We start from the raw sequence: 25,561 nt of genomic DNA, 5'->3' as shown, positions 1-25,561 counted from the left end.
TTCCTCACCCCCCCCACTTCCTCTCCTCACCCCCCCACTTCCCTCTCCTCAAACACACCCCCACTTCCCTCTCCTCAAACACACCCCCCACTTCCCTCTCCTCAAACACACCCCCCACTTCCCTCTCCTCAAACACACCCCCCCTTCCTCTCCTCAAACACACCCCCCCCTTCCTTCCGCTCACCCCCACCCAGTTCCCTCTCCTCACCCCCCTCCCTAGTCTTCCCCTCTCCTCACCCCCCCCCCCCCGTTCCCCCCTCACACCACCCCGTTCCCTCCCTCACACCCACCCCCCTTCCCTCCCCTCACACCCCCCCCTTCCCTCTCCTCACAACCCACCCCCCCTTCCCTCTCCTCACACCCACCCCACCTTCCCTCTCCTCACACCCACCCCCCTTCCTCTCCTCACCCCCCCCCTTCCCTCTCTCACACCCCCCCGTCCCTCTCCTCACACCCCCTTCCCACTTCCCTCCGTAAACACACCCCCTTCCCTCTCCTCACCCCCCCTTTCCCTCTCCTCACACCCCCCCTTCCCTCTCCTCACACACCCCCCCCCTTCCCTCTCCTCACACACCCCCCCTTCCCTCTCCTCACACCCCCCCCTTCCCTCTCCTCACCCCCCCCCACTTCCCTCTCCGCACCACCCCTCCCACTTCCCTCTCCTCACCCCCCACTTCCCTCTCCTCACCCCCCCCACTTCCCTCTCCTCACACACCCCCACTTCCCTCTCCTCACCCCCCCACTTCCCTCTCCTCACCCCCCCCACTTCCCTCTCACCTCACCCCCCCCACTTCCCTCTCCTCACCCCCCCCACTTCCTCCTCCCCCTCCTCCTCACCACACCCCCCTTCCCTCTCCTCAACACACCCCCCCTTCCCTCTCCTCAAACACACCCCCCCTTCCCTCTCCTCAAACACACCCCCCCTTCCCTCTCCTCAAACACACCCCCCCTTCCCTCTCCTCAACACACCCCCCCTTCCCTCTCCTCAAACACACCCCCCTTCCCTCTCCTCAAACACACCCCCCCTTCCCTCTCCTCAAACACACCCCCCCTTCCCTCTCCTCAAACACACCCCCCTTCCCTCTCCTCAAACACACCCCCCCTTCCTCTCCTCAAACACACCCCCCCTTCCCTCTCCTCAAACACACCCCCCTTTCCCTCTCCTCAAACACACCCCCCTTTCCCTCTCCTCAAACACACCCCCCTTTCCCTCTCCTCACCCCCCCCGTTCCCTCCCCTCACACCCCCCCCTTCCCTCTCCCCTCAAACACACCCCCCCTTCCCTCTCCTCAAACACACCCCCTTCCCTCACACACCCCTTCCCTCACACCCACCCCCCTTCCCTCTCCTCAACACCCACCCCCCTTCCTCTCCTCACACACACCCCCTTTCCCTCTCCTCACACCCACCCCCCCGTTCCCTCTCCCCACACAACACACACCCCCCCTTCCCTCTCCCACACACACACACCCCCCTTCCCTCTCCCCACACACACACACCCCCCTTCCCTCTCCCCACACACACACACCCCCCCTTCCCTCTCCCACACACACACCCCCCCTTCCCTCTCCCACACACACACCCCCCCTTCCCTCTCCCCACACACACACCCCCCCTTCCCTCTCCCCACACACACACCCCCCCTTCCCTCTCCCCACACACACACCCCCCCTTCCCTCTCCCCACACACACACACCCCCCCTTCCCTCTCCCCACACACACACACCCCCCCTTCCCTCTCCCCACACACACACCCCCCCTTCCCTCTCCCCACACACACACCCCCCCTTCCTCTCCCCACACACACACCCCCCCTTCCCTCTCCCCACACACACACCCCCCTTCCCTCTCCCCACACACACACCCCCCCTTCCCTCTCCCCACACACACACACCCCCCCCTTCCCTCTCCCCACACACACACCCCCCTTCCCTCTCCCACACACAACCCCCCTTCCCTCTCCCCACACACACACCCCCCGTCCCTCTCCCCACACACACACCCCCCCTTCCCTCTCCCCACACACACACCCCCCCCCTTCCCTCTCCCCACACACACACCCCCCCTTCCTCTCCCACACCTCACACACCCCCCCCTTCCCTCTCCCACACACACACACCCCCCCTTCCCTCTCCCCACAACACACACCCCCCCTTCCCTCTCCCCACACACACACCCCCCCCTTCCCTCTCCCCACACACACACCCCCCTTCCCTCTCCCCACACACACACCCCCCCCTTCCCTCTCCCACACACACACACACCCCCCCTTCCCTCTCCCCACACACACACCCCCCCTTCCCTCTCCCCACACACACACCCCCCCTTCCCCTCTCCCCACACACACACCCCCCCTTCCTCTCCCACACCCACACACACACACCCCCCCTTCCCTCTCCCCACACACCCCCCTCCCCTCTCCTCACACACCCCCCCCACTTCCCTCTCCATAACACCCCCCCCTTCCCTCTCCTCACCCCCCCTTTCCCTCTCCTCACCCCCCCCTTCCCTCTCCTCACATAGCCCCCCTTCCCTCTCCTCACATAGCCCCCCTTCCCTCTCCTCACCCCCCCACTTCCCTCTCCTCACCCCCCCCACTTCCCTCTCCTCACCCCCCCACTTCCCTCTCCTCACCCCCCCCACTTCCCTCTCCTCAAACACACCCCCCACTTCCCTCTCCTCAAACACACCCCCCACTTCCCTCTCCTCAAACACACCCCCCACTTTCCCTCTCCTCAAACACACCCCCCTTCCCTCCTCCTCAAACACACCCCCCCTTCCCTCTCCTCACCCCCCCCGTTCCTCTCCTCACCCCCCCCCCCGTTCCCTCTCCTCACCCCCCCCCCCGTTCCCTCCCCTCACACCCACCCCGTTCCCTCCCTCACACCCACCCCCCTTCCCTCTCCTCACACCCACCCCCCTTCCCTCTCCTCACACCCACCCCCCTTCCCTCTGCCTCACACCCACCCCCCTTCCTCTCCTCACACCCCCCCTTCCCCTCTCCTCACCCCCCCTTCCCACTTCCCTCTCCGTAAACACACCCCCCTTCCCTCTCCTCACCCCCCCTTTCCCTCTCCTCACACACCCCCCCTTCCCTCTCCTCACACACCCCCCCTTCCCTCTCCTCACACACCCCCCCCTTCCTCTCCTCACCCCCCCCCTTCCCTCTCCTCACCCCCCCCCTTCCCTCTCCTCACCCCCCCCCCACTTCCCTCTCCTCACCCCCCCACTTCCCTCTCCTCACCCCCCCCACTTCCCTCTCCTCACCCCCCCCACTTCCCTCTCCTCACCCCCCCCACTTCCCTCTCCTCACCCCCCCCACTTCCCTCTCCTCACCCCCCCCACTTCCCTCTCCTCACCCCCCCCACTTCCCTCTCCTCACCCCCCCCACTTCCCTCTCCTCAAACACACCCCCCCTTCCCTCTCCTCAAACACACCCCCCCTTCCCTCTCCTCAAACACACCCCCCCTTCCCTCTCCTCAAACACACCCCCCCTTCCCTCTCCTCAAACACACCCCCCCTTCCCTCTCCTCAAACACACACCCCCCTTCCCTCTCCTCAAACACACCCCCCCTTCCCTCTCCTCAAACACACCCCCCCTCCCTCTCCTCAAACACACCCCCCTTCCCTCTCCTCAAACACACCCCCCCTTCCCTCTCCTCAAACACACCCCCCCTTCCCTCTCCTCAAACACACCCCCCCTTCCCTCTCCTCAAACACACCCCCCTTTCCCTCTCCTCAAACACACCCCCCTTTCCCTCTCCTCAACACACCCCCCTTTCCCTCTCCTCACCCCCCCGTTCCCTCCCCTCACACCCCCCTTCCCTCTCCCCTCAAACACACCCCCCCTTCCCTCTCCTCAAACACACCCCCCTTTCCCTCACACACCCCCTTCCCTCACACCCACCCCCCTTCCCTCTCCTCACACCCACCCCCCCTTCCCTCTCCTCACACCCACCCCCCCTTCCCTCTCCTCACACCCACCCCCCCTTCCCTCTCCCCACACACACACACCCCCCTTCCCTCTCCCCACACACACACACCCCCCCTTCCTCTCCCCACACACACACACCCCCCCTTCCCTCTCCCCACACACACACACCCCCCCTTCCCTCTCCCCACACACACACACCCCCCCTTCCCTCTCCCCACACACACACACCCCCCCTTCCCTCTCCCCCACACACACCACACCCCCCCTTCCCTCTCCCCACACACACACCCCCCTTCCCTCTCCCCACACACACACCCCCCCTTCCCTCTCCCCACACACACACCCCCCCTTCCCTCTCCCACACACACACCCCCCCTTCCCTCTCCCCACACACACACCCCCCTTCCCTCTCCCCACACACACACCCCCCCTTCCCTCTCCCCACACACACACCCCCCCTTCCCTCTCCCCACACACACACCCCCCCTTCCCTCTCCCCACACACACACCCCCCCTTCCCTCTCCCCACACACACACCCCCCCTTCCCTCTCCCCACACACACACCCCCCCTTCCCTCTCCCCACACACACAACCCCCCTTCCCTCTCCCCACACACACACCCCCCCTTCCCTCTCCCCACACACACACCCCCCCTTCCCTCTCCCCACACACACACCCCCCCTTCCCTCTCCCCACACACACACCCCCCCTTCCCTCTCCCCACACACACACACCCCCCCTTCCCTCTCCCCACACACACACACCCCCCCTTCCCTCTCCCCACACACACACCCCCCCTTCCCTCTCCCTCACACACACCCCCCCTTCCCTCTCCCCACACACACACCCCCCTTCCCTCTCCCCACACACACACCCCCCCTTCCCTCTCCCCACACACACACCCCCCTTCCCTCTCCCCACACACACACCCCCCCTTCCCTCTCCCCACACACACACCCCCCCCTTCCCTCTCCCCACACACACACACCCCCCCTTCCCTCTCCCACACACACACACCCCCCCTTCCCTCTCCCCACACACACACACCCCCCCTTCCCTCTCCCCACACACACACCCCCCCTTCCCTCTCCCCTCACACACACCCCCCCTTCCTTTTCCCACACACCCCCCTCCCTTCCTCTCACACACCACCACCCCCCCTTCCCTTCTCACACCACCCCCCCTCTCTCTCTCCTCCTCACCTTGGCCTCCGGGTCGCTCTGGATGACGCCTCTCGTGGAGACGGTTTCACCCTCATTCACCTTCCCCAGAAACTCACCCCCCGCCTAGAAGTTGCTCTCCGCGCGAGAATCATTTTGTTTAGATGAGACTCACATTTTCAATTATCCGCTGCTTCCTTACAGATCATATACTGAGCCTATGTCGGGGTATTATTTTGTATGGGGGGGGGGATGGTTTGAGGGACATTTAGCATTGACGATGGATCTTGAATTATTCTTCGTTCCTGTTGCGATCACTTCCGCGCCGAAATCGAAGTGTAAACGATGATTGGGGCGGTGGGGAGGGAGATGAGCGTCAGTCGCTGCGGACGGAACAGACTTTCTAAATATTTAATATATATATTTTAAACCGGAACCAATGTTTGGGAGACAACAATCTCACTGCAGGAAGGAGTCGGGGAAGAAATAGAGTGACGCATGTTGCCATGGCGGAGGCTCCAGCGGCCGAGCAGTCGGGACCTTCACCCCCGGCAGGTAAACACTCGCCGCATTGTGTTCATTATTCATTCCTGGGATGAGGGTGTCGCTGGCTAGGCCAGCATTTATTGCCCATCTCTAATTGTCCTTGAGAAGGTGGTGGTGAGCTGCCCTCTTGAACCATTGAAGTACATGTGAGGTAGGTACACCCACAGTGCTGTTAGGAAGGGAGTCCCAGGATTTTGACCCAGCAACAGTGAAGGAACAGCGATATAGTTCCAAGTCAGGATGGTGTGTGGCTTAGAGGGGAACTTGCAGGTGGTGGTGTTCCCATGCATTTGTTGCCTTTATCCTTCTAGTTGGTCGCGGGTTCGGAAGGTGGTGGCTAAGGATGCCTTGGTGCGTTGCTGTAGTGCATCTTGTAGATGGTGCACACTGCTGCCACTGCATCGGTGGTGGAGGGAGTGAACGTTTGTAGATGGGTGCCAATCAAGTGGGCTGCTTTGTCCTGGATGCTGTCGAGCTTCTTGAGTATTGTTGGAGCTGCACCCATCCAGGCAAGTGGAGAGTATTTCATCACACTCTTGACTTGTGCCTTGTAGATAGTGGACAGGCTTCAGGGAGTCAGAATGTGAGCTACGCACTGCAGAATTCCCAGTCTCTGACCTGCTCTTGTAACCACAATATTTATATGGCTACTCCAGTTCAGTTTCTGGTCAATGGTCACCCCCAGGATATTGATAGTGGGGGACTCAGTGATTGTAATGTTGTTGCATGTCAAGGGGAGATGGTTAGATTCTCTCTTGTTGGAGGTGGTCATTGCCTGTCAATTGTGTTGCACGAACGTTACTTGCCACCTGTCAGTCCAAGCCTGGATGTTGTCCAGGTCTCGTTAAATTTGGACTCACACTGCTTCATTAACTGAGGAGTCGCGAATAGTGCTGAACGTTGTGCAAACATCAGCAAACATCCCCACTTCTGACCTTATGACAGAGGGAAAGTCATTGAAGAAGCTGAAGATTGTTGGACACTATCCTGCAAAACTCCTGAAGCAATGTCTAGGGGCTTTAATATTTGGTCTCCAATAACCACAATCATCTTCCTTTGTGCTAGCTATGACTCCAAGCATTGGAGAGTTTTATCTGATTCCCGTTGACTTCTATTTTGCCCTGGCTCCTTGATGCCACACTTGGTCAAATGCTGTTCACCTCGCTTCTGGAATTCAGCTGTTTTGTCCTTGTTAGGACCAAGGCTGTAATGAGGTCGGGAGCTGAGTGGTCCTGATGGAACCGAAACTGAGCATCGGTGAGCAGGTCATTGCCGAGTAAGTGCCACTTGATAGCACTGTCAATGACCCCTTCCATCACTTTGCTGATGACTGAGAGTAGACTGCTGGGGCGGTAATTGTCCAGATTGAGTTTGCCCTTTTTGTGGACAAAACATACCTAGATAATTTTCCACATTGTCAGGTGTTGTAGCTGAACTGGAACAGCTTCTATAGGGATGTAGCTAGTTAGGGAGTACAAGTCTTCAATACTATAGCTGGGATGTTGTCTTGGCCCATAGCCTTTGTTTTATCCAGTGCCTTCAGATGTTTCTTTATGCCAAATGGAGTGAATTGAAGTGGCTGAAGACTGGTATCTATGATGCTGGTGACATTAGCAGGAAGCCTAGATGGATCAGCGACTCAGCACTTCTAGCTGAAGATGGTTGCAAATGTTTCAGCCTTGTCTTTTGCACTGATGTGCTAGGCTCCCGCTTATTGAAAATGGGGATGTTTGTGGAGCCGCCTCTTACAGTTAGTTGTTTAACTAAACTGTCCACTACCATTCATGACTGGATGCGGCAGAATTGGAGAGCGTTGGTATGATTCGTTGGTTGTGGAATCGCTTAGCTCTATCTGTTGCATGCTTCTTCTGCTATTTAGCACACATTAGGCCTGTTGTAGCTTCACTAGGTTGGCACCTTATTTTAGGGTTGCCTGGTGCTGCTCCTGGCATGCTCTCCTGCACTCCCCATTGAACCAGGGTTGATCCGCTGGCTTTATGGTAATAGTAGAATGAGGGATATGTCAGGGCATGAGGTTACAAATGCGGTTGAATACAATTCTGCTGCTGTTGCTGGCTTAGAGTGTCTCATGCATGCCCAGTATTGAACTGCTAGATCTGTTCTGAATCTATCCCATTTAGCACGGTGTATTAGCACAATGCACTGCCACACAATGTGATGGAAGGTATCATCAGAGTGAAGACGGTATTTCGTCTCCACAAGGACGTACAGTGGTCACTCCTACCAATATTGTCGGGGACAAATCCATTTGCGACAGGTAGATTGGTGATGGCGAGGTTAAGTAGATTTTTCTCTCTTGTTGGTTCTCTTACCACCTGTCTCAGGCACAGTCTGGCGGATACGTCCTTCAGGACTCAGCCAGCCGGGTCAGTCGTGGTGCGACCGAGCCACTTTTGGTGATGGACATTGAAGTCTCCCGCCAAGAGTACATTCTGTGCCCTTGCTGCCCTCAGTGCTTCTTCCAGTGGTGTTCAACATGGAGGAGTACTGATTCATCAGTTGAGGGAGGGTGGTAGATATTAATCAGGAATTTTCCTTGTTCATATTTGACCTGATGCCATGAGAATTCATGGGGGCTGGAGTCAATATTGAGGACTCACAGGGTCGCTCTTTCCCGAGTGTATACCATTGTGCTGCCACCTCTGGTGGGTCTGACCTGCCAGTGGGACAGGACATACTCGGGTATGGTGATGAAGGAGTCTGGGGACATTGGCTGTAAGGTATAATTCTGTGATTATGACAATGTCAGGCTGTTGCTTGACTCATCTGTGGGTCAGCTCTCCCAACTTTGGCACAAATCCCTAGATGTTAGCGATGAGGACTTTGTAGGATCGACTCAGCAGGGTGTGCCTTTGTCGTTTCCGATGCCGGGTGGTCTGTCTGGTTTTATTCTTCAACTTTTCTGTCGTGGTTTGATACAACTGAGTGACTTGCTAGGCTATTTCAGAGGGCAGTTAAGAGTCAACCACATTGCTGTGGGTCTGGAGTCATGTAGGCCAGGCTGGGTATGGATGGCAGATTTCCTTTCCTAAAGGTCATTAGTTTACCAGATGGGTTTTTAATGACAGTGTAGTTTATTACTAAGATTAGCTTTTTATTCCAGATTTATTAATTAATTGCATTTTTAATTTCCACCAGCTGCTGTGGTGGGATTTAAACTCGTGTCCCTGGAGCATTAGTCTGGGCCTTTGGATTACTAGTCCAATAATATTACCATTATGCTTCTGTTCCAGTTGATGTATTTCTTTAGCCAGCTGCGAGGGAGTGAGGCTGATCAAAACACCATTCAATCATCACAGATTCATATTTGATATCAAGTGGAGATAGGTGGACATTGTAGGTAGTAACAATCTACATTTCATTTGTATAGTGCCTTTCATGTCCTCAGGGCATCCCAAAGCACTTTACAGCTAATGAAGTACTTTTTGAAGTATTTTCGCTATTGTAATGTAGGAAACGCAGCAACCGATTTGCCCACAGTGAGGTCCCACAGACAGCACTGTGATAATGACCAGGTAATCTGTTTTTAGTGATGTTGGTTAAGCGATAAATAATGGTCAGGATATGAGGGAGAACTCCTCCATTCTTAGAATAATGTCTCAGGATCTTGAGCAGACAGACGGGTCCTCCATTTAACATCTCATCCAAAATCACAACATTTCCAGCAATGTAGCGTCCCCTCTGTACTGGACTTAAATGTCAGCCTAGATTTTGTGTTCAGGTCTCTGGACTGGGACTTATACATCGGAAAGATGAATAGAAATATATCGGGGTAATATTTATCATGTAGTAATGTTTTGTGTTGAAATAAATATGTATGCCAATGCTGGGAATTGGAAATACAATTAGAAAATGCTAAAAATTATTTCCAATAGCTGTATTTCCCTTTTTGTTGAAGCTGCACTCATCCAGGCTAGTGGAGAGTATTCCATCACACTCTTCACTTGTGCCTTGCAGATGGTGGCCAGGCTTTGGGGAGTCAGGAGGCGAGTTTGTTGGCATCTATGAAAGATGATGGACACACTGCAAACAATCCATTTAGGTGGGGTGTCTTCTCTTGGTGCACCTTTGATGGCTGTGAAGGCCAATCCTTGAGAGGCAGGTTCTGCCACAAGTGCTGCACGTGAAATGACATTGTGAATTATTGCTTTTGACCTTGGTGCTTGTTGCCAAGCTGCTGTAGCAGCTGGTCATCGTGGTAGTGCACTCCAGTGCACAGGATGTGTCACCATTTCCCTCTTTGGTTAGCTAGTGACTCCCAAGTGCGATAGTCGACATTTAGGGCCTTCATGTCATCCTTGAAGTGGAGCTTTGGGTGCCCCACTGGTCATCTGACCCTGGCTACCTCACCATACAGAAGGTCTTTGGGCATGCAACCGTCTTCCATCCTGCGAACGTATCTGATCCACTCAACCTATCTCTGTTTGATTAGTGTCAACACACTTGGGAGCTCTGCTTTTGAGAGGACTGCCACATTTGTGATTTTGTCCTGTCAGGATATATCCATAATACATCGCAGACAACGAAGATGGAAATTATTGAGCTTCTTTTCCTGGTAGCTGTGAGTCGCCCATGTTTCACAGCCATACAGCAAGGTGCCGAAAACACAGGCCTTATAAACCATCAGCTTGGTCCTAAGGGTCCGCTTGGTGTTATCCCATGCACATTTCACAAGTCAGTCATAGGTGGTAGCTACTTTCCTTATGCATGTATCGAGCTCTGCATCAAGGAACAGATTGTCTGTCACCACGGACCCAAGGTAGCAGAATTTTCTAACCACTTCCAGTGGGGTGTTATTTAATGTGATCAGGGACGGAGATACAACACCTTGTCCCATGACCACGGTTTTCTTGATGCTCATAGTAAAGGAGAACAAGTTACAGGCACAGGAGAGACAGTCCGTGAGTCTTTGTAGCTGAGTTTCTGTGTGAGCGACTAGCACAGCATCATCAGCGTAGAGGAGTTCTCTGATCAGGGCGTGATGTGTTTTTGTCTTCGCTTTTCAGCCTTGGAAGATTGTAGAGCTTGCCATCTGACCTAGTGTGCAAGTAGACTCCTTCCATATCTGCAGGGAAAGTGAAGGTCAGGAGCATGGAGAAAAAGATGCCAAACATAATGGGGCTAGGACATAACCATGTTTCACTCCATTCTTCATTCCGAAACTTTTGGAAGTGGAGCCATCAAACTATACAGTGCAGTGCATGTTGTCATGGAAGGAGCGAAGAGACTGAGGAGCTTCAGTGGACAGCCAGTGTTTCCCAAAATTGTCTAGTAAATTATACAAAAGTAAGATAAAGGGGTATACTCTGTTCCCTACACTTCTCTTGTAGTGGCATATGGAGTAGATCTGCCGGTACGGAAACTGCACTGCGCTTCCGGGTACACTCGGTCTGCAAGTAAATGGAGTCTTTTAAGTATGACCCAAGCAAAGGCCTTCTCCATGACACTAAGGAGTGAGATGCCCTGTAGTTGTTGCCATCTCCTCTGTCACCTTTGTTTTTGTATAAGTGTGATGATTTTGGCGTCATGCAGCTCCTGTGGAACAGAGCCCGCTTTCCAGCAGAGAAAGAGAATGTCAAAAAGGTGTGGCAATAGATGAGACTTTCTGTGCTTGAGCAGTTCGGCTTGGATTCAGTCCTTGCTGGGTGCCCTTCTGTTCGCTAGGCAGTCTATGGCCTTCTCGAGCTCCAGTGATGAGGGTTCTTCATCTAATTCATCCATGACAGGAAGTTGCAGAAGAGCATCGAGTGCAGACTGGGAGATGTCCAACTCACAGGAGTACAGCTCAGTTCGGCCCAGCAGGAGAACTGTTTACTTCTGTTAATGAGTACTTCATTATAAGGAGGTGAGTACTTACTGCAGAATACCCAATGTCTGACCTGCTCTTGTAGCCACAGTATTTATTATGAATAGTAGGAGTGTGACATATGGGGGAGCAGTTGTACTTTATATTTTGGAGCAATTTGAAACAACCTTCACATCTCTGTGATGTTAGACGCGGGACAATTTTGAGACTCATATAATTATGGTATTTAGGAACAGAGCAATATCACAGCCGAGGAGGTGGTTTTGTCTTGTATTGGCACTGCAGTGGGTGCAGCAGCTTGTTCTTCTCAAACTTTAAGCTTTCCGCAATGCTCTGTGGTTGGTTCCAAAAATGTTAACGCTGGATTCATGCCAATAACAATAGTATTTGTGCACTAAAGTTGCAAACCTATGTAAATATCTGAACCTGAGTTTGGTTCAGAAAGCATATTGCAAATGCCACGATTTCGGATCAGAACAAGTGACCTTCACTTCAGATGAGTGACAATTCAACAGCAGTTTCACGAGAGATAAATTCATGCAAATGATGATTTTAGTATCCAACATGTAGATTTTGTGTGTGTGTATTTCAAGGGATAAAGAATAGGGCGTTTTGGTTTGGAAAGCCTTATCCAATAATCTTACCAAAATTGATTTCCAAACTTTGGCAACTCTGCAAATATCTGTATGGTTGCCAAGATCAAAATTGCACAGGGGAAGGATGGGACTGAGCAAGGGATGTGACCATGTTCTGAGTTCAGATGTGTTTTTTGCTGATGCTAAGTCTGTGCATGTTAGTACATGGAGAAGATTAGGGACTGAAATTAATTTCTCACTTAATAACAACAACTTAATTAATGACAATTAACCAGGACACTTTAATAGAGAAGAGATACCCATGGGGTCACAATGTAGTAATTTATCAAGGGTCTAAAGTAATCACTTTTCACCTGAGACCTTCAGCAGCACCACTAAAGTTCATTTATATAATGCCTGAAATGTAGAAAACCATGATTGAAAGATTTCAAGTTCGAAAGCACCCCTGTTTTTAGCTTTTATACAATAGTATGTAGATTGCATGGGTTCTTTATTCCAATTTGGAATAACATTTTTGCTAATATCTGAGTTTAATAAGTGTACACTGAAGGATCCACAATGATGTAATCACTGTAAATTAAAGCAGTAATAATCCTTAATTGAGTACATGCACTCATGACCCATCCATTGTATAAAAATGATTTAATTTCAGAACTTTATTTAGATCATAAACAGCAGAAGTGAAGCTAAATTGGTTAACTTTTATGGGTTTTTTATATTACAGCATTGCTGTCAGGACAACTCTGACTTTGACATCAGCTCTCTAAATGAAATAAGGTGATGCTGTACCTTGAGATCTTCTGTTTCTTTGGGCTGTGTCAATCCTGATAAAAGGGGATTTTTTTGTCAATCGATCTGCCAGCTACCTTTTGTGGTGAATTTTCTGCTCATCAAAGTGAGAGTGAATACGTACATAGGAACATAACGAATTAGGAGCAGAAATAGGCCACTCAGCCCCTCGAGCGTGCTCTGACATTCAATAAGATCATGGCTGATTGTAAACTCGATTCCAAATTCCTGCCTACCCCTGATAACCTTTAACCCCATGCTTATCAGGAATCTATCTACCTAATATTTAAAGACTCTGCCATTTTGAGGAAGAGCGTTCCAAAGACTCCTGATCCTCTGAGAGAAAAAAGTTCTCCTCATCTATTTTAAATGGGCAGCCCCTTATTTTTAAATAGTGACTCCTAGTTCTAAATTCTCCCACAAGGGGAAACATCCTTTCCATATCTACCCTGTCAAGACTACTCAGGATCTTATGTTTCAGTCAAGTTGCCTCTTACTCATGTCTAGCCTGTCTAACTTTTCCTCATAAGACAATGCGCCCATTCCAGGTATTAGTCTGGTCAACCCTCTCTGAACTGCTTCCAACGCATTTACATCCTTACTTAAATAAGGAGACCAATACTGTACACAGTACTCCAGATGTGGTCTCACCAATGCCCTGTATAGCTGAAGTGTAACCTCCCTACTTTTGTATTCAATCCCCCTCGCAATAAATGATAACATTCTATTAGCTTTCCTAATTACGTGCTGTACCTGCATACTAACCTTTTGCGATTCATACACGAGGACACCCAGATCCCTCTGCATCTCAGAGCTCTGCAATTTTTCACGATTTAGATAATATGCTTTTTTATTCTTCCTGCCAAAATGGACAATTTCACACATTGTACTCCATTTGCCAGGACTTTGCCCACTCACTTAACCTATCTATATCCCTTTGTAGCCTCTTTATGTCCTGTTCACAGCTTACTTTCCTACCTATCTTAGTGTCATCAGCAAATTTAGAAACCGCACTTTTGGTCCCTTCGTCCAAGTCATTTATACAAATTGTAACATCTCGTTACGTCTTGCCAACCAGAAAATGACCCATTTATGCCTACTCTGTTTCCTGTTAGCTAGGCAGTCTTCTATCCATGCCAATCTGTAACCCCCTCCACCATGAGCTTTTATTTTCTGCAATAACCTTTGATGTGGCACCTTATCAAATGCCTTCTGGAAATCTAAGTACAGTACATCCACCGGTTCCCCAGTTATCTGTAGCACAGGTTATTTCTTCAAAGAACTCCAATAAATTGGTTAAACATGATTTCCCTTTTACTAAACCATGTTGACTGTCTGATTACCTTGAATTTTTCCAAGTACCCTGCTATAACATCTTTAGCAATAGCTTGTAACATTTTCCCTGAGACAGATGTTACGCTAACTGGCCTGTAGCTTTCTGCTTTCTGTCTCCTTCCCTTTTTGAATAAAGGAGTTACGTTCGATATTTTCCAATCTAATGGAACCTTTCCCAAATCTAGGGAATTTTGAAAAATTAAGACCAATGCATCAACTATCTTACCAGCCACGTTTAGGACCCTAGGATGAAGCCAATAAGGACTTGGGGACTTGTCAGCCCGCAGCTTTAAATATTTGCTCAGTTCTACTTCCCTGGTGATTGTCATTTTCTCTTGATCCTCCCTCCCTTCCATTTCCTGATTTACAGCTATTTCTGGGATGTTACTTGTATCCTCAATAATGAAGATTGATGCAAAATACCATTCAATTCATTTGTCAGCTCCTTATTTTCCCTTATTAATTCCCCATGCTCACTTTCTATGGGACCAATGTTCACTTTGTTAACTTCTGTTTTTAAAATATCTATAGAAACTGTTGCGACCAGGTGAGAAAGAGGCCTAGGGATCCCTTTCAGCCTTCACCTGGTCTTACCGTAACAGGGTTTAATTTTTAACACACCGTGTTTTTAGCTCCCCCTTTGTGAATCTTTGTTCACAGCTTTCCAATTATAAGGCAAAGAAACCAGCGCAAACAGGTTTCCTTAGGTTTAAAGAGGAAAAGTTGAAGTTTATTAAACTTAAACCTAAGATCTAATTTGGTTGACGCCTATGGATACACGATGTGCCCACGCGAGCATGCATGTACGATACACACATGCAAATAGAGACAGAAAAGAGTAGAAGAAAAATAAAGTGGAAAAGTTTGAGGCAATATCTGAAGAGTTTTTGTTATGGTTCTTCGAGCTCACTGTAGAGTCCTTGATTGTAGGTAGATCTGGCTTTTTGTTGGGGCCCAGTATTCTTCTTAAACTTTGTTCACTGTCGGAGACTTTTCTCTCTTGAGGTTCATGTGGCTTCAGTAGATTCAGAGGCTTGTGAGAAAGAGATGGGAGCAGACGGGAGAGATCTTAGTCCAGGAGCAAACAGACACTCAGTTCAAACTGTTTGTACAATTCAGAAAAACCCAGGTTGCCAAGCAGGTTAGTCATGTGACTAACTGGTCTGACCACATCTTGGATTGTATCACCTTAGCAGTCTCTGCAATGCTCCTTTTACACACAATACCTAGTGATCAAGGTCCATTGTGGGTTGAATGTGTCTGGGAATGGTCCTTTGTCCTTCCAATCACCGTCTGTTAATATGCTAATATCTTTTCCAGCCACGGCTGTTCTGTTTAACAAGTCCTTTCTTCATTCCAGTAACAGTTTAAAATCAATGTTCATGACAAAATTAATGTGCCTCATTCTTGGCTGGTGGGGGCCTAAGCATGACACCTCCACACCCAGCAGAATGAAATGTGATTTGAGAAAAGCACATTTCATTAAAAGAGTGGAGAGAAAGTATAAGATACAGAAAAATCCATGCATTTCTCTCATTCATAAATCCTAAAACTTATAAAAATCGCCCTTTTATTGGCATCCCAATAAACATGTTCTTTTTTTGGGGAAGTTTCTCTTCCGTTTGCCCATTTCCATGGCTGTCTAGGGTCTTTGTTCCTGTTGAGGTAATTTTTTTTTCAGTAGAGTCAGTAGTGGGTGGGTCTATCCTGAACTGTCTTTCAGTACTTTGCTGAGTCATGCAAAGGCTTTTGACTTTGGCAGATGGTTAGTTTGCTTTTTTCTGACTGCGAGGGAGGATTCTTTGCTAATCTCCCCTTTGTCCCAGAGGACATTCCTGCTGCAGGTATTTGTGCAAACTCTACTGCACTCTCCTGTGGCACTTCGACTAGCTGAGGCATCACCTTCAAGGTTTCCCTGCCCCCTAGAGGTTTTTCTTTGTCTCTGCAGGTTCCCGTAAATGCTGTCAACAACTATGGTGGGATGCTTCTACTGTCTGCATTTACGTAGGAGTATTTGGGGTCTAACTTTTCATATTTTACGGGTTTGGCTGACTGGATAGTAAGGGTTTTCATCTGGGGTTCCTCCCAGACTTCCTTTAACCTACCCTCTTGGTCACTTTTCCCCTTCCCTTTCTTAGCTTTTGCCAGCCTTGTGCCTGCCTGTCCCCTTTTGTTCTCCGCGGGGGTCCCTTACAGTTCACTAGCCCTATGCTGGAGGGTCCTCCTAACACTGGTACAGGGCTTAGGTGTGCAGATTTCACTGTAGGTTGGTGTTTCCCCTCAACCTGGCACATGTGGCAACTCCTGCAGTACTCCACCACATCTTTATGGAGTTTTGGCCAGTCAAGCTTCTGTCTTATGCGGGCTTGGTCTTTCGTATAGCGGCTTGTACAGCCTCTGTAGTCTCATGGGCCTCTCTGAATATTTATCTCTGGTACCTCTGCGGCATCACTAACTAGTGAACTACTGTCCACTCCTTGCTCTCAGGTCTGTGAAGAGAACTTAATTTCCTAATCTACCTCATTCTTTAAATAGTAGCAGTCAGGGTTTCTCTCTGCTTCACTTTCAGACTGGGCAGCCTGTGCTAACGCTCGCTAAGCCTCAGCTAGGGAAAATCCATTTAATTAATTCCCTGGGTCTCCTAACTTTCCATCTGCCTGCTCATCTGCCTGCACTGCCAATGCAGTCTCCTCTGGAGAGCTGGTTTGGTTATGGCCTGATCCACTACGCATTCAGGGAAATTGCAGGGGTCCGTATCCTGACACGGCCCTGTCTCTCTGACCTCCTGCGGTCTTTCTTTCACCACTGGGGGAGCTACCACCTTCACCCCCACCAGATCATTACCTAGGAGCAAGTGAACCCCATCCTCAGGCAAACTAGGGGCAATCCCTATTGTCATCGGTCCCAAAACTAGGTCCCATTCCAGGTGCACCCAGTGTATAGGAACAGGCATACACTGCCCTCCAATACCACCATTCTGCTCCTGTACATGGGTCTTCATGGAGAGTGGGAGAGAGTGTTTAAATTCTCTAACAGAATTACTTCTCTGAGATTCTCATGGCTGAGCTGTACTTTAAGAGCCCTCAGCCACTGGTCAAAAGCCAGCTGCTTACTTCTTTCAAACTCCAGATAAGTTTGATTAGCTTGCTTCTTGAGGGTTCAAAACTTTTGGCGATAGGCTTCTGGTACTAATTCATATGCCCCGAGGATAGCACTTTTTGTCAGTTCATAATTTGATGAACTCTCATCTGGCAACAGGGAATAAACCTCATGGGCTTTTCCAGTTAGGTTGCTTTGCAGTAAAAGAGGCCAGGTCTCAGCTGGCCATTTTAGCTGCCTTGCCAGTTTCTCAAAGGACACAAAAAATACTTCTACATCCTCCTCAATGACTCTTGGAATAAGTTGAGCTAGCTTTAACAATTCTGTACCCAGCCCTGAATTACACTCCTCCATATTGGCCATGCTTTCATTGGGGTTACTCAATTGCCTGCTAGTTAACTCAAGTCATCTCAGCTCTCTTTCTTTGCATTCTTTCTGGAAGGTTCTTTCTACCTCTCTCTCCTGCCTCTCGTGGCCTTCACGTTCCTTCTGGAAGGCTCTTTCTTTCTCCCGCTCCTCTCTCTCTTTTTCCCTTTCCGCAAATTCAAGTTTCCTCTGTTCCAATTGTATCTTTGCTAACAATACCCTGTCAGAGTCTGCTTCTAACCCTTTTTCTGCTTTTTAAGATTCAGGGGGAAAATGGTTAGCCACTAGTCTTAGGAGTTCAAACGTCCTAGCCTTGCCACGTACAGTGATCCCACACTGCTCAGCCATTTTCCTCAACTCTTCCATAGACAGTGCTTTTAACTTATCCCATGTTACTTCACCCTGGCTTGGGGAGCTACTAGCTTCAGTTGCAAACAACACACAACCACAAGAAAACCTGTATTGAAATCATGCTCTTTTTTGATTGGGAACAATTTGGTTTCCTACTTCCACTTTCTCTCATTTGTCTGTGGGTCAATTCCGGATGTTAGCACACACATTTCTGTTACGACCAGGTGAGAAAGAAGTCTAGGGATCCCTTTCAGCCTTCACCTGGTCTTATCGTAACAGGATTTAATTTTTAACACACTGTGTTTTTAGCTCCCCCTTTGTGAATCCTTGTTCACAGCTTTCCAATTATAAGGCAAAGAAACCAGCACAAACAGGTTTCCTTAGGTTTAAAGATGAAAAGTTGACATTTATTAAACTTAAACCTAAGATCTAATTTGGTTGACGCCTATGGATACACGATGTGCCCACGCGAGCATGCATGTACGATACACACATGCAAATAGAGACAGAAAAGAGTAGAAGAAAAATAAAGCGGAAAAGTTTGAGGCAATATCTGAAGAGAGTTTTTGTTGCGATTCTTCGAGCTCACTGTAGAGTCCTTGATGGTAAGTAGTTCTTTTTGTTGGGGCCCAGTATTCTTCTGAAACCTTGTTAGCTGTAGGAGACTTTTCTCTCTTGGGGTTCATGTGTCTTCAGTGGATTCAGAGGCTTGTGAGAAAGGGACGGGAGAGATCTTCTCAGTCCAGGAGCAAAGAGACATTCTGAGTTCAAACTGTTTGTACAATTCAGAAAAACCCAGGTTGCCAAGCAGGTTAGTCATGTGACTAACTGGTCTGACCACATCTTGGATTGTATCACCTTAGCAGTCTCTGCAATGCTCCTCTCACACACAATACCGAGTGATCAAGGTTCATTGTGGGTTGAATGTGTCTGGGAATGGTCCTTTGTCCTTCCAATCACCGTCTGTTAATATGCAAATGTCTTTTCCAGCCACAGCTGATCTGTTTAACAAGTCCTTTCTTCACTCCAGTAACAGTTTAAAATCAATGTTCATGACAAAATTAATGTGCCTCATTCTTGGCTGGTGGGGGCCGAAAATGACAAAACTCTTACTATCTGTTTTTATATTTCTAACCAGCTTTCTCTCATACTCTAATTTTTCCCTCCTTATCAATATTTTAGTCATTAATTTCTGTCTAATAGTCAGACCTGCCACCCATCTTTGCGCAATTATATGCTTTTACTTCCTACTTTCTACTCCATGCACCTATTGTTAACCATCAAACACTCCCTGATGAGGTAGGTGGAGAGTAAAGTGGCATATACACTGCCAAAATAGTATGCCCCTGCCCCAATCTCATCCTCAAAAAATACTTCCCCCTGTACCAATGCCACAGATTTCGACTTCCAACACCAACCATCTCGTGGCTACTCCTGAGAGTACTGAACATAAGAGAGGGAGGGAAAATCTTGGGGCACCTTTTTGAAGCAGGTCACTTTTTGAACTCTTGACAGTGGCATTGAGCTATAGGAGCAGGGTGCGCACTCATATCAAGGATAGCATGTATTTCTGGGAAATCAACATAAAGCAAAATCATAGAGTTTCTTTTTAAAATAAGGTGGCTCCATATTAGGCTGCAAGCATTTAAATTAAACAGTCAATAATGTTTTCAATGGCTTCACTTTTATTCATTTTTACAACAACTGACATTTATATGGTGCTTTTAACATAGCAAAACCCCTCAAAGTGCTACACAGGAGCAGTTATGAAGCAAAAGGTGATACGATGGGCCATGTCGCCTCTTTCTGTGCTGTAAAATTTCTATGAGTTTATGAAAATTTGACAGAAGCTACATAAAGAGATAGTTGGACAGGTGACAAAAAACTTGTTCAGGGAGTTTGCTTTTAAGGAGCTTCTTAAAGGAGGAGAGAGAACCCAAGAGGTTTTCAGGGAAAGTCCAGAGTTCAGGGCACAGGACATTTTTTTAAAATTATTTTACGGGATATGGACATCATTGGCAAGGCCAGCATTTATTGTCCATCCCTAATTTCCCTTGAACCGCTGCAGTCCATGTGGTGTAGGTACACCCACAATGCTGTTTGGGAGGGAAAACCAGAATTTTGCATCTAAGTCAGGATCAGTGTGTGGCTTGGAGGGGAACTTGCAGGTGGTGGTGTTCCCATGAATCTGCTGCCCTTGTCCTTTTAGGTGGTAAAGGTTGTGGGTTTGGAAAGTGCTGTAGAAGGAGCCTTGGTGAGATGCTGCAGTGCATCTTGTAGATGGTACACACTGCTGCCGCTCTGCAGTGGTGGAGGAAGTGAATATTGAATCTGGTGGATGAGGTGCCAATCACTCCGCGTGATATCAAGAAACGACTAAAGGCACTGGATACTGCAAAGGCTATGGGTCCTGACAATATTCCGGCAATAGTACTGAAGACCTGTGCTCCAGAACTTGCCATGCCCCTAGCCAAGCTGTTCCAGTATAGCTACAACACTGGCATCTACCCGGCAATGTGGAAAATTGCCCAGGTCTGTCCTGCACACAAAAAGCAGGACAAGTCCAACCCGGCCAATTACCGCCCCATCAGTCTACTCTCAATCATCAGTGAAGTGATGGAAAGTGTCATCAACAGTGCCATCAAGCAGCACTTGCTCAGCAATAACCTGCTCAGTGATACCCAGTTTGGGTTCCAACAGGGCCACTCAGCACCTGACCTCATTACAGCCTTGGTTCAAACATGGACAAAAGAGCTGAACTCAAGAGGTGAGAGTGACTGCCCTTGACATCAAGGCAACATTTGACCGAGTATGGCATCAAGGAGCCCTAGCAGAACTGGAGTCAATGGGAATGAGGGGGAAACCTGGTTAGAGTCATACCTAGTGCAAAGGAAGATGGCTGTCGTTGTTGGAGGTCAATCATCTGAGCTCCAGGACATCACTGCAAGAGTTCCTCAGGGTAGTGTCCTAGGCCCAACCATCTTCAGCTGCTTCATCAATGACCTGCCTTCAATCATAAGGTCAGAAGTGGGGATGTTCGCTGATGATTGCACAGTGTTCAGCACCATTCCCGACTCCTCAAGTACTGAAGCAGTCCGTGTGGAAATGCAGCAGGACCTGGACTATATCCAGGCTTGGGCTGATAAATGGCAAGTAACATTCATGCCACACAAGTGCCAGGCAATGACCATCTCCAACAAGAGAGAATCTAACCATCTCCCCTTGACATTCAATGGTATTACCATTGCTGAATCCCCCACTATCAACATCCTAGGGGCTACCATTGACCAGAAACTGAACTGGAGTAGCCATATAAATACCGTGGCTACAAGAGTAGGTCAGAGGCTAGGAATCCTGCAGCGAGTAACTCACCTCCTGACTCCCCAAAGCCTAGCCACCATCTACAAGGCACAAGTCAGGAGTGTGATGGAATACTCACCACTTGCCTGGATGGGTGCAGCTCCAACAACACTCAAGAAGCTCGACACCATCCAGGACAAAGTAGCCCACTTGATTGGCACACCATCCACAAACATTCACTCCCTCCACCACTGATGCAAAGTGGCAGCAGTGTGTACCATCTACAAGATGCACTGCAGCAACGCACCAAGGCTCCTTAGACAGCACCTTCCAAACCCGTGACCTCTACCAACTAGAAGGACAAGGGCAGCAAATACATGGGAACATCACCACCTGCAAGTTCCCCTCCAAGCCACACACCATCCTGACTTGGAACTATATCACCGTTCCTTCACTGTCGCTGGGTCAAAATCCTGGAACTCCCTTCCTAACAGCACTGTGGGTGTACCTACCTCACATGGACTGCAGCAGTTCAAGAAGACAGCTCACCACCACCTTCTCAAGGGCAATTAGGGATGGGCAATAAATGCTGGCATAGCCAGTGACGCCCACATCCCATGAATGAATAAAAAAAAATCAAGTGGACTCCTTTGTCCTGGATGGTGTCGAGCTTCTTGAGTGCTGTTGGAGCTGCACCCATCCAGGCAAGTGGAGAGTATTCCATCACACTCCTGACTTGTGCCTTGTAGATGGTGGACAGGCTTTGGGGAGTCAGCAAGTGAGTTACTCGACGCAGAAGTCCCAGCCTCTGACCTGCTCTTGTAGCCACAGTACTTAAATGGCTGGTCCAGTTCAGTTTCTGGTCAATGGTAACCCCCACGGTGTTGATAGTGAGATGATTGACCTCCAACAACCGCAACCGTTTTCCTTTGTGTTAGATACGACTAATACCAGCGGAGAGTTTCCCCCTGATTCCCATTGACTCCAGTTTTGCTGGGGATCCTTGATGTCATACTCGGTCAGATACTGTCTTGATGTCAAGGGCAGTCACTCTCACCTCACCTCTTGAGTTCAGCTGTTTTGTCCATGTTTGGACCCAAGGCTGTAATGAGGTCAGGAGCTGAGTGGCCCTGTCGGAACCCAAACTGAGCCTCAATGAGCAGGTTATTGATGAGTAAGTGCTGCTTGATAGCACTGTCAATGACACTTTCCATCACTTTGCTGATATCAAAAGTAGTCTGATGGGGCGCTAATTGGCCGGGTTGGATTTGTCCTGCTTTTTGTGTACAGGACATAGCTGGGCAATTTTCCACATTGCGAGGTAGATACCAATGTTGTAGCTGTACTGCAACAGCTTGGCTAGGGGTGCAGCAAGTTCTGGAGCACAGGTCTTCAGCACTATTGCCGGAATGTTGGCAGGAATCACAGCCTTTGCAGTATCCAGTGCCTTCAGCCTTTTCTTGAAATCACATGGAGTGAATCGAATTGGCTGAAGACTGGCATTTATGATGCTGGGGACCTCAGGAGGAGGCTATGATGGATTATCCACTCAGTACTTCTGGCTGAAGTAAATGCTTCAGCCTTGTCTTTTGCACTGATGTGCTGGGCTTCCCAATCATTGAGGATGGGGATATTTGTGGAGCCACCTTCTCCTGTCAGTTGTTTAATTGTCCACCACCATTCACGACTGGATGTGGCAGGACTGCAGAGCTTAGGTCTGATCTGTTTTTCGTGGGATTGCTTCGCTCTGTCTGTCATATGCTGCTTCTGCTGTTTGGCATGCATGTAGTCCTGTGTTGTAGCTTCACTAGGTTGGCACCTCATTTTTCGGTATACTTGGTGCTGCTCCTGGCGTGCCCTCCTGTTCTCTTCATTGAACCAGGGTTGATCCCTTGGCTTGATGGTAATGGTAGAATGTGGGATATTGCCAGGCCATGAGGTTACACATTATGCTTGAATACAGTTCTGCTTCTGCTGATAGCCCACAGCGCCTCATGGATGCCCAGTTTGAAGTTGCTAGATCTGTTCAAAATCTATCCCATTCAGCATGGTGATAAGTTCACACAGGACATCTCCCTTGAGCAATGCCATTGGGAGCTTCTTGCTCCTAGAGTCACCCATGGCAGCAAGGTCGGAGGGAGGTGCCAGACAAAGTGCGGTCCAAAAAGTGCTCAGTGGTAGAACAGGCGAAGGAAGACAGTGCGTCTCACTGGCTGTGAAGGAGGATGAAGACTGCAGCGGCAAGGTGGTCCCGGTCATCGTGGTCTGACACATCACCAAAATCTGACCACCAGTGCGTCAAGATTGTGTGGACAATGATAGTGCCCCAAAATCCCCACGTTAAACAAACAAAATCGTGCACACGCTTCTACCAAGGTCTATTTGCCAAGTCCTGTGGCGATGGAGAATTGGCGACCGAGACAGTGGTGTGAACCTGGGAGTCCCTAGTCAAGAATCTGCACACAGGCGACAGATGCATGAAGGTTGTTGGACAGCTGTGTTGGGACAGAGATGTCTTTGCGCAGCAGCATCTGTGACTGAGTAGTCCTCTTCAGGATACCCTCTGCTCACCCCAAATAGGGAGGGGGCTAGAAAAGGTGCCCTAAAAATAGGCCTTCCCACTTTATCCTTGCTGGGAAACGACACCCTGCAGGATCCCCATCTTCGTGGTCAAAGAAAGAAAACTTGAAATTTTGCAGCTTGGATTGGTAGAACATTTATGGATAATCTCAAGAGTGACCATCCAGAAAGAGGAACTGCAAATGGTATCAAATGAGCTATCAAGACTCCAAATTGACATCGCCAGCCTCATTGAGACCTGCCTTCCTGGGGCGGGGCAGCTGCAGGACCTAGCAGGGGGATACAGCTTCTACTGCGAAGGAAAGGCTGACAGTGGCCCTCGTATCCACAGAGTTGGTTTTGCCATCGGAATAGGATCTTGGATGCACAGCCAGAACTCCCCAAAGCATAAATGAAAGACTCATGACACTTCACCTACAGCTCAGCCGTAATCAGTATGCTAACATCAGCCCTTCGACCCCGACCCTTGACTCCGATGAAGATGTTAAGGCAAAGTTCTGTTCTGTCCTTGATGAACTCCTGACTGCCATTCCAAAAGAAGAGATCATCCTTCTGGGGGACTTTAATGCCAGGGTTGGCTGTGACTCTGATGGCTGGAGAGGAACCATTGGGAAAAACGGGGTGGAAAAAGCCAATGCAAATGGTGTCCTCCTGCTGGCAAAGTGTATACAGCATGGCCTCATTATAAGAAACACCCTCTTCCGCCAGAAGGAGAAATACAAAACCTAGATCAAAGCACTGGCATCTCCTGGATTGTGTCATTGTTTGAGTTAAAGATCTAAGTGATGTCTGTATCACTTGATCCATGCAGGGAACTGATGCCTGCTGTACAGCTCATCGACTTGTTCAATGAGTGATGAACATCCTCCTAGCACCAAGCAAGAGCCAAAAGTCCAAGTGTTTCAGCCCTAAAGCAGCCCAACCAAAGAGTGCAGCTCACAACCAATCTGAAAAATCTTCACACATCCAACTCATTTTCAGAACAGTGAGAACAAATAAAGTCAGCTGTACTAGACTTCTGTGTCCAGAACGTTGGCTTCGAGCATCGATCGCCAGGACTAGTTCGACAAAGACAATGCTGAAATATGTGACCTCCTGGAACAAAAACGTGCAGCCTTCACTGCCTGGCAGAACAAACCAAGGTCACAAGTCAAGAAGGCAGCATAGCAACAGCTCAAGGCTGACCCCAAAGACAAATCCAGAACATAAAGGACAGGTGGTGGGAAGAGAAAGCCTGAGAGATCTAACAACATGTCGACTATCATGATATGCAGAGCCTTTTTGAAGCCACCCGGGCCATCTGTAGACCAAGGTCAAATGGACAAATCCCCTTCTCCTCTTACAGGGTGGTGTCCCTCTTCTTAAGGATGACAATGCCATCCGTCAATGCTAGAAAGAACATTTTAAACAACCCCTCAGCCGTGTATCCACAGTGGCAGCTGATACTCTTCAGGCTATCTCCCAGTACTGTGTGGTATAATTCATAGATGAGCCACCATTGATGGGAGAGCTGCAACAAGCAATCAAACTGATGAAAACAGCAACATCTGCAGCCCTGATGGTATTCCAGCTGAGAGTTTCAAAGCTGGTGGGCTTTTAATCATATCAAGACTCCATACTCTCATCCTACGGATTTGGGAGGAACAAGAACTCCCCCACCACATATCCCCTCTCCAC

The 25,561-nt window shown here is 49.3% G+C and overlaps 2 protein-coding genes across 3 annotated transcripts in view; one reads left to right on the top strand and one right to left on the bottom strand.

The window, feature by feature from the left end:
* Positions 1-5,505, bottom strand: part of supt7l (SPT7 like, STAGA complex subunit gamma) — a 58,660-nt gene extending 53,155 nt beyond the window's left edge. Inside the window, exon 1 of the mRNA XM_068027775.1 lies at positions 5,138-5,505. The gene's annotated coding sequence lies outside the window, so the exon portion shown is untranslated. The remainder of the gene's footprint in view (positions 1-5,137) is intronic.
* Positions 5,488-25,561, top strand: part of slc4a1ap (solute carrier family 4 member 1 adaptor protein) — a 203,912-nt gene continuing 183,838 nt past the window's right edge. The window contains exon 1 of one of the 2 annotated variants that reach the window (XM_068027773.1): positions 5,488-5,650. In XM_068027773.1, the coding sequence (XP_067883874.1) occupies positions 5,602-5,650 (49 nt within the window). In that variant the 5' untranslated portion in view covers positions 5,488-5,601. The remainder of the gene's footprint in view (positions 5,651-25,561) is intronic. The other variant, XM_068027774.1, reaches the window with a different exon arrangement.

Source organism: Heterodontus francisci, chromosome 3 (genome assembly GCF_036365525.1).
Source record: "Heterodontus francisci isolate sHetFra1 chromosome 3, sHetFra1.hap1, whole genome shotgun sequence".
Taxonomy (NCBI): domain Eukaryota; kingdom Metazoa; phylum Chordata; class Chondrichthyes; order Heterodontiformes; family Heterodontidae; genus Heterodontus; species Heterodontus francisci.
The sequence above is the reverse complement of the archived record's forward strand: the minus strand, read 5'-3'. Positions and strand labels throughout refer to the sequence as shown.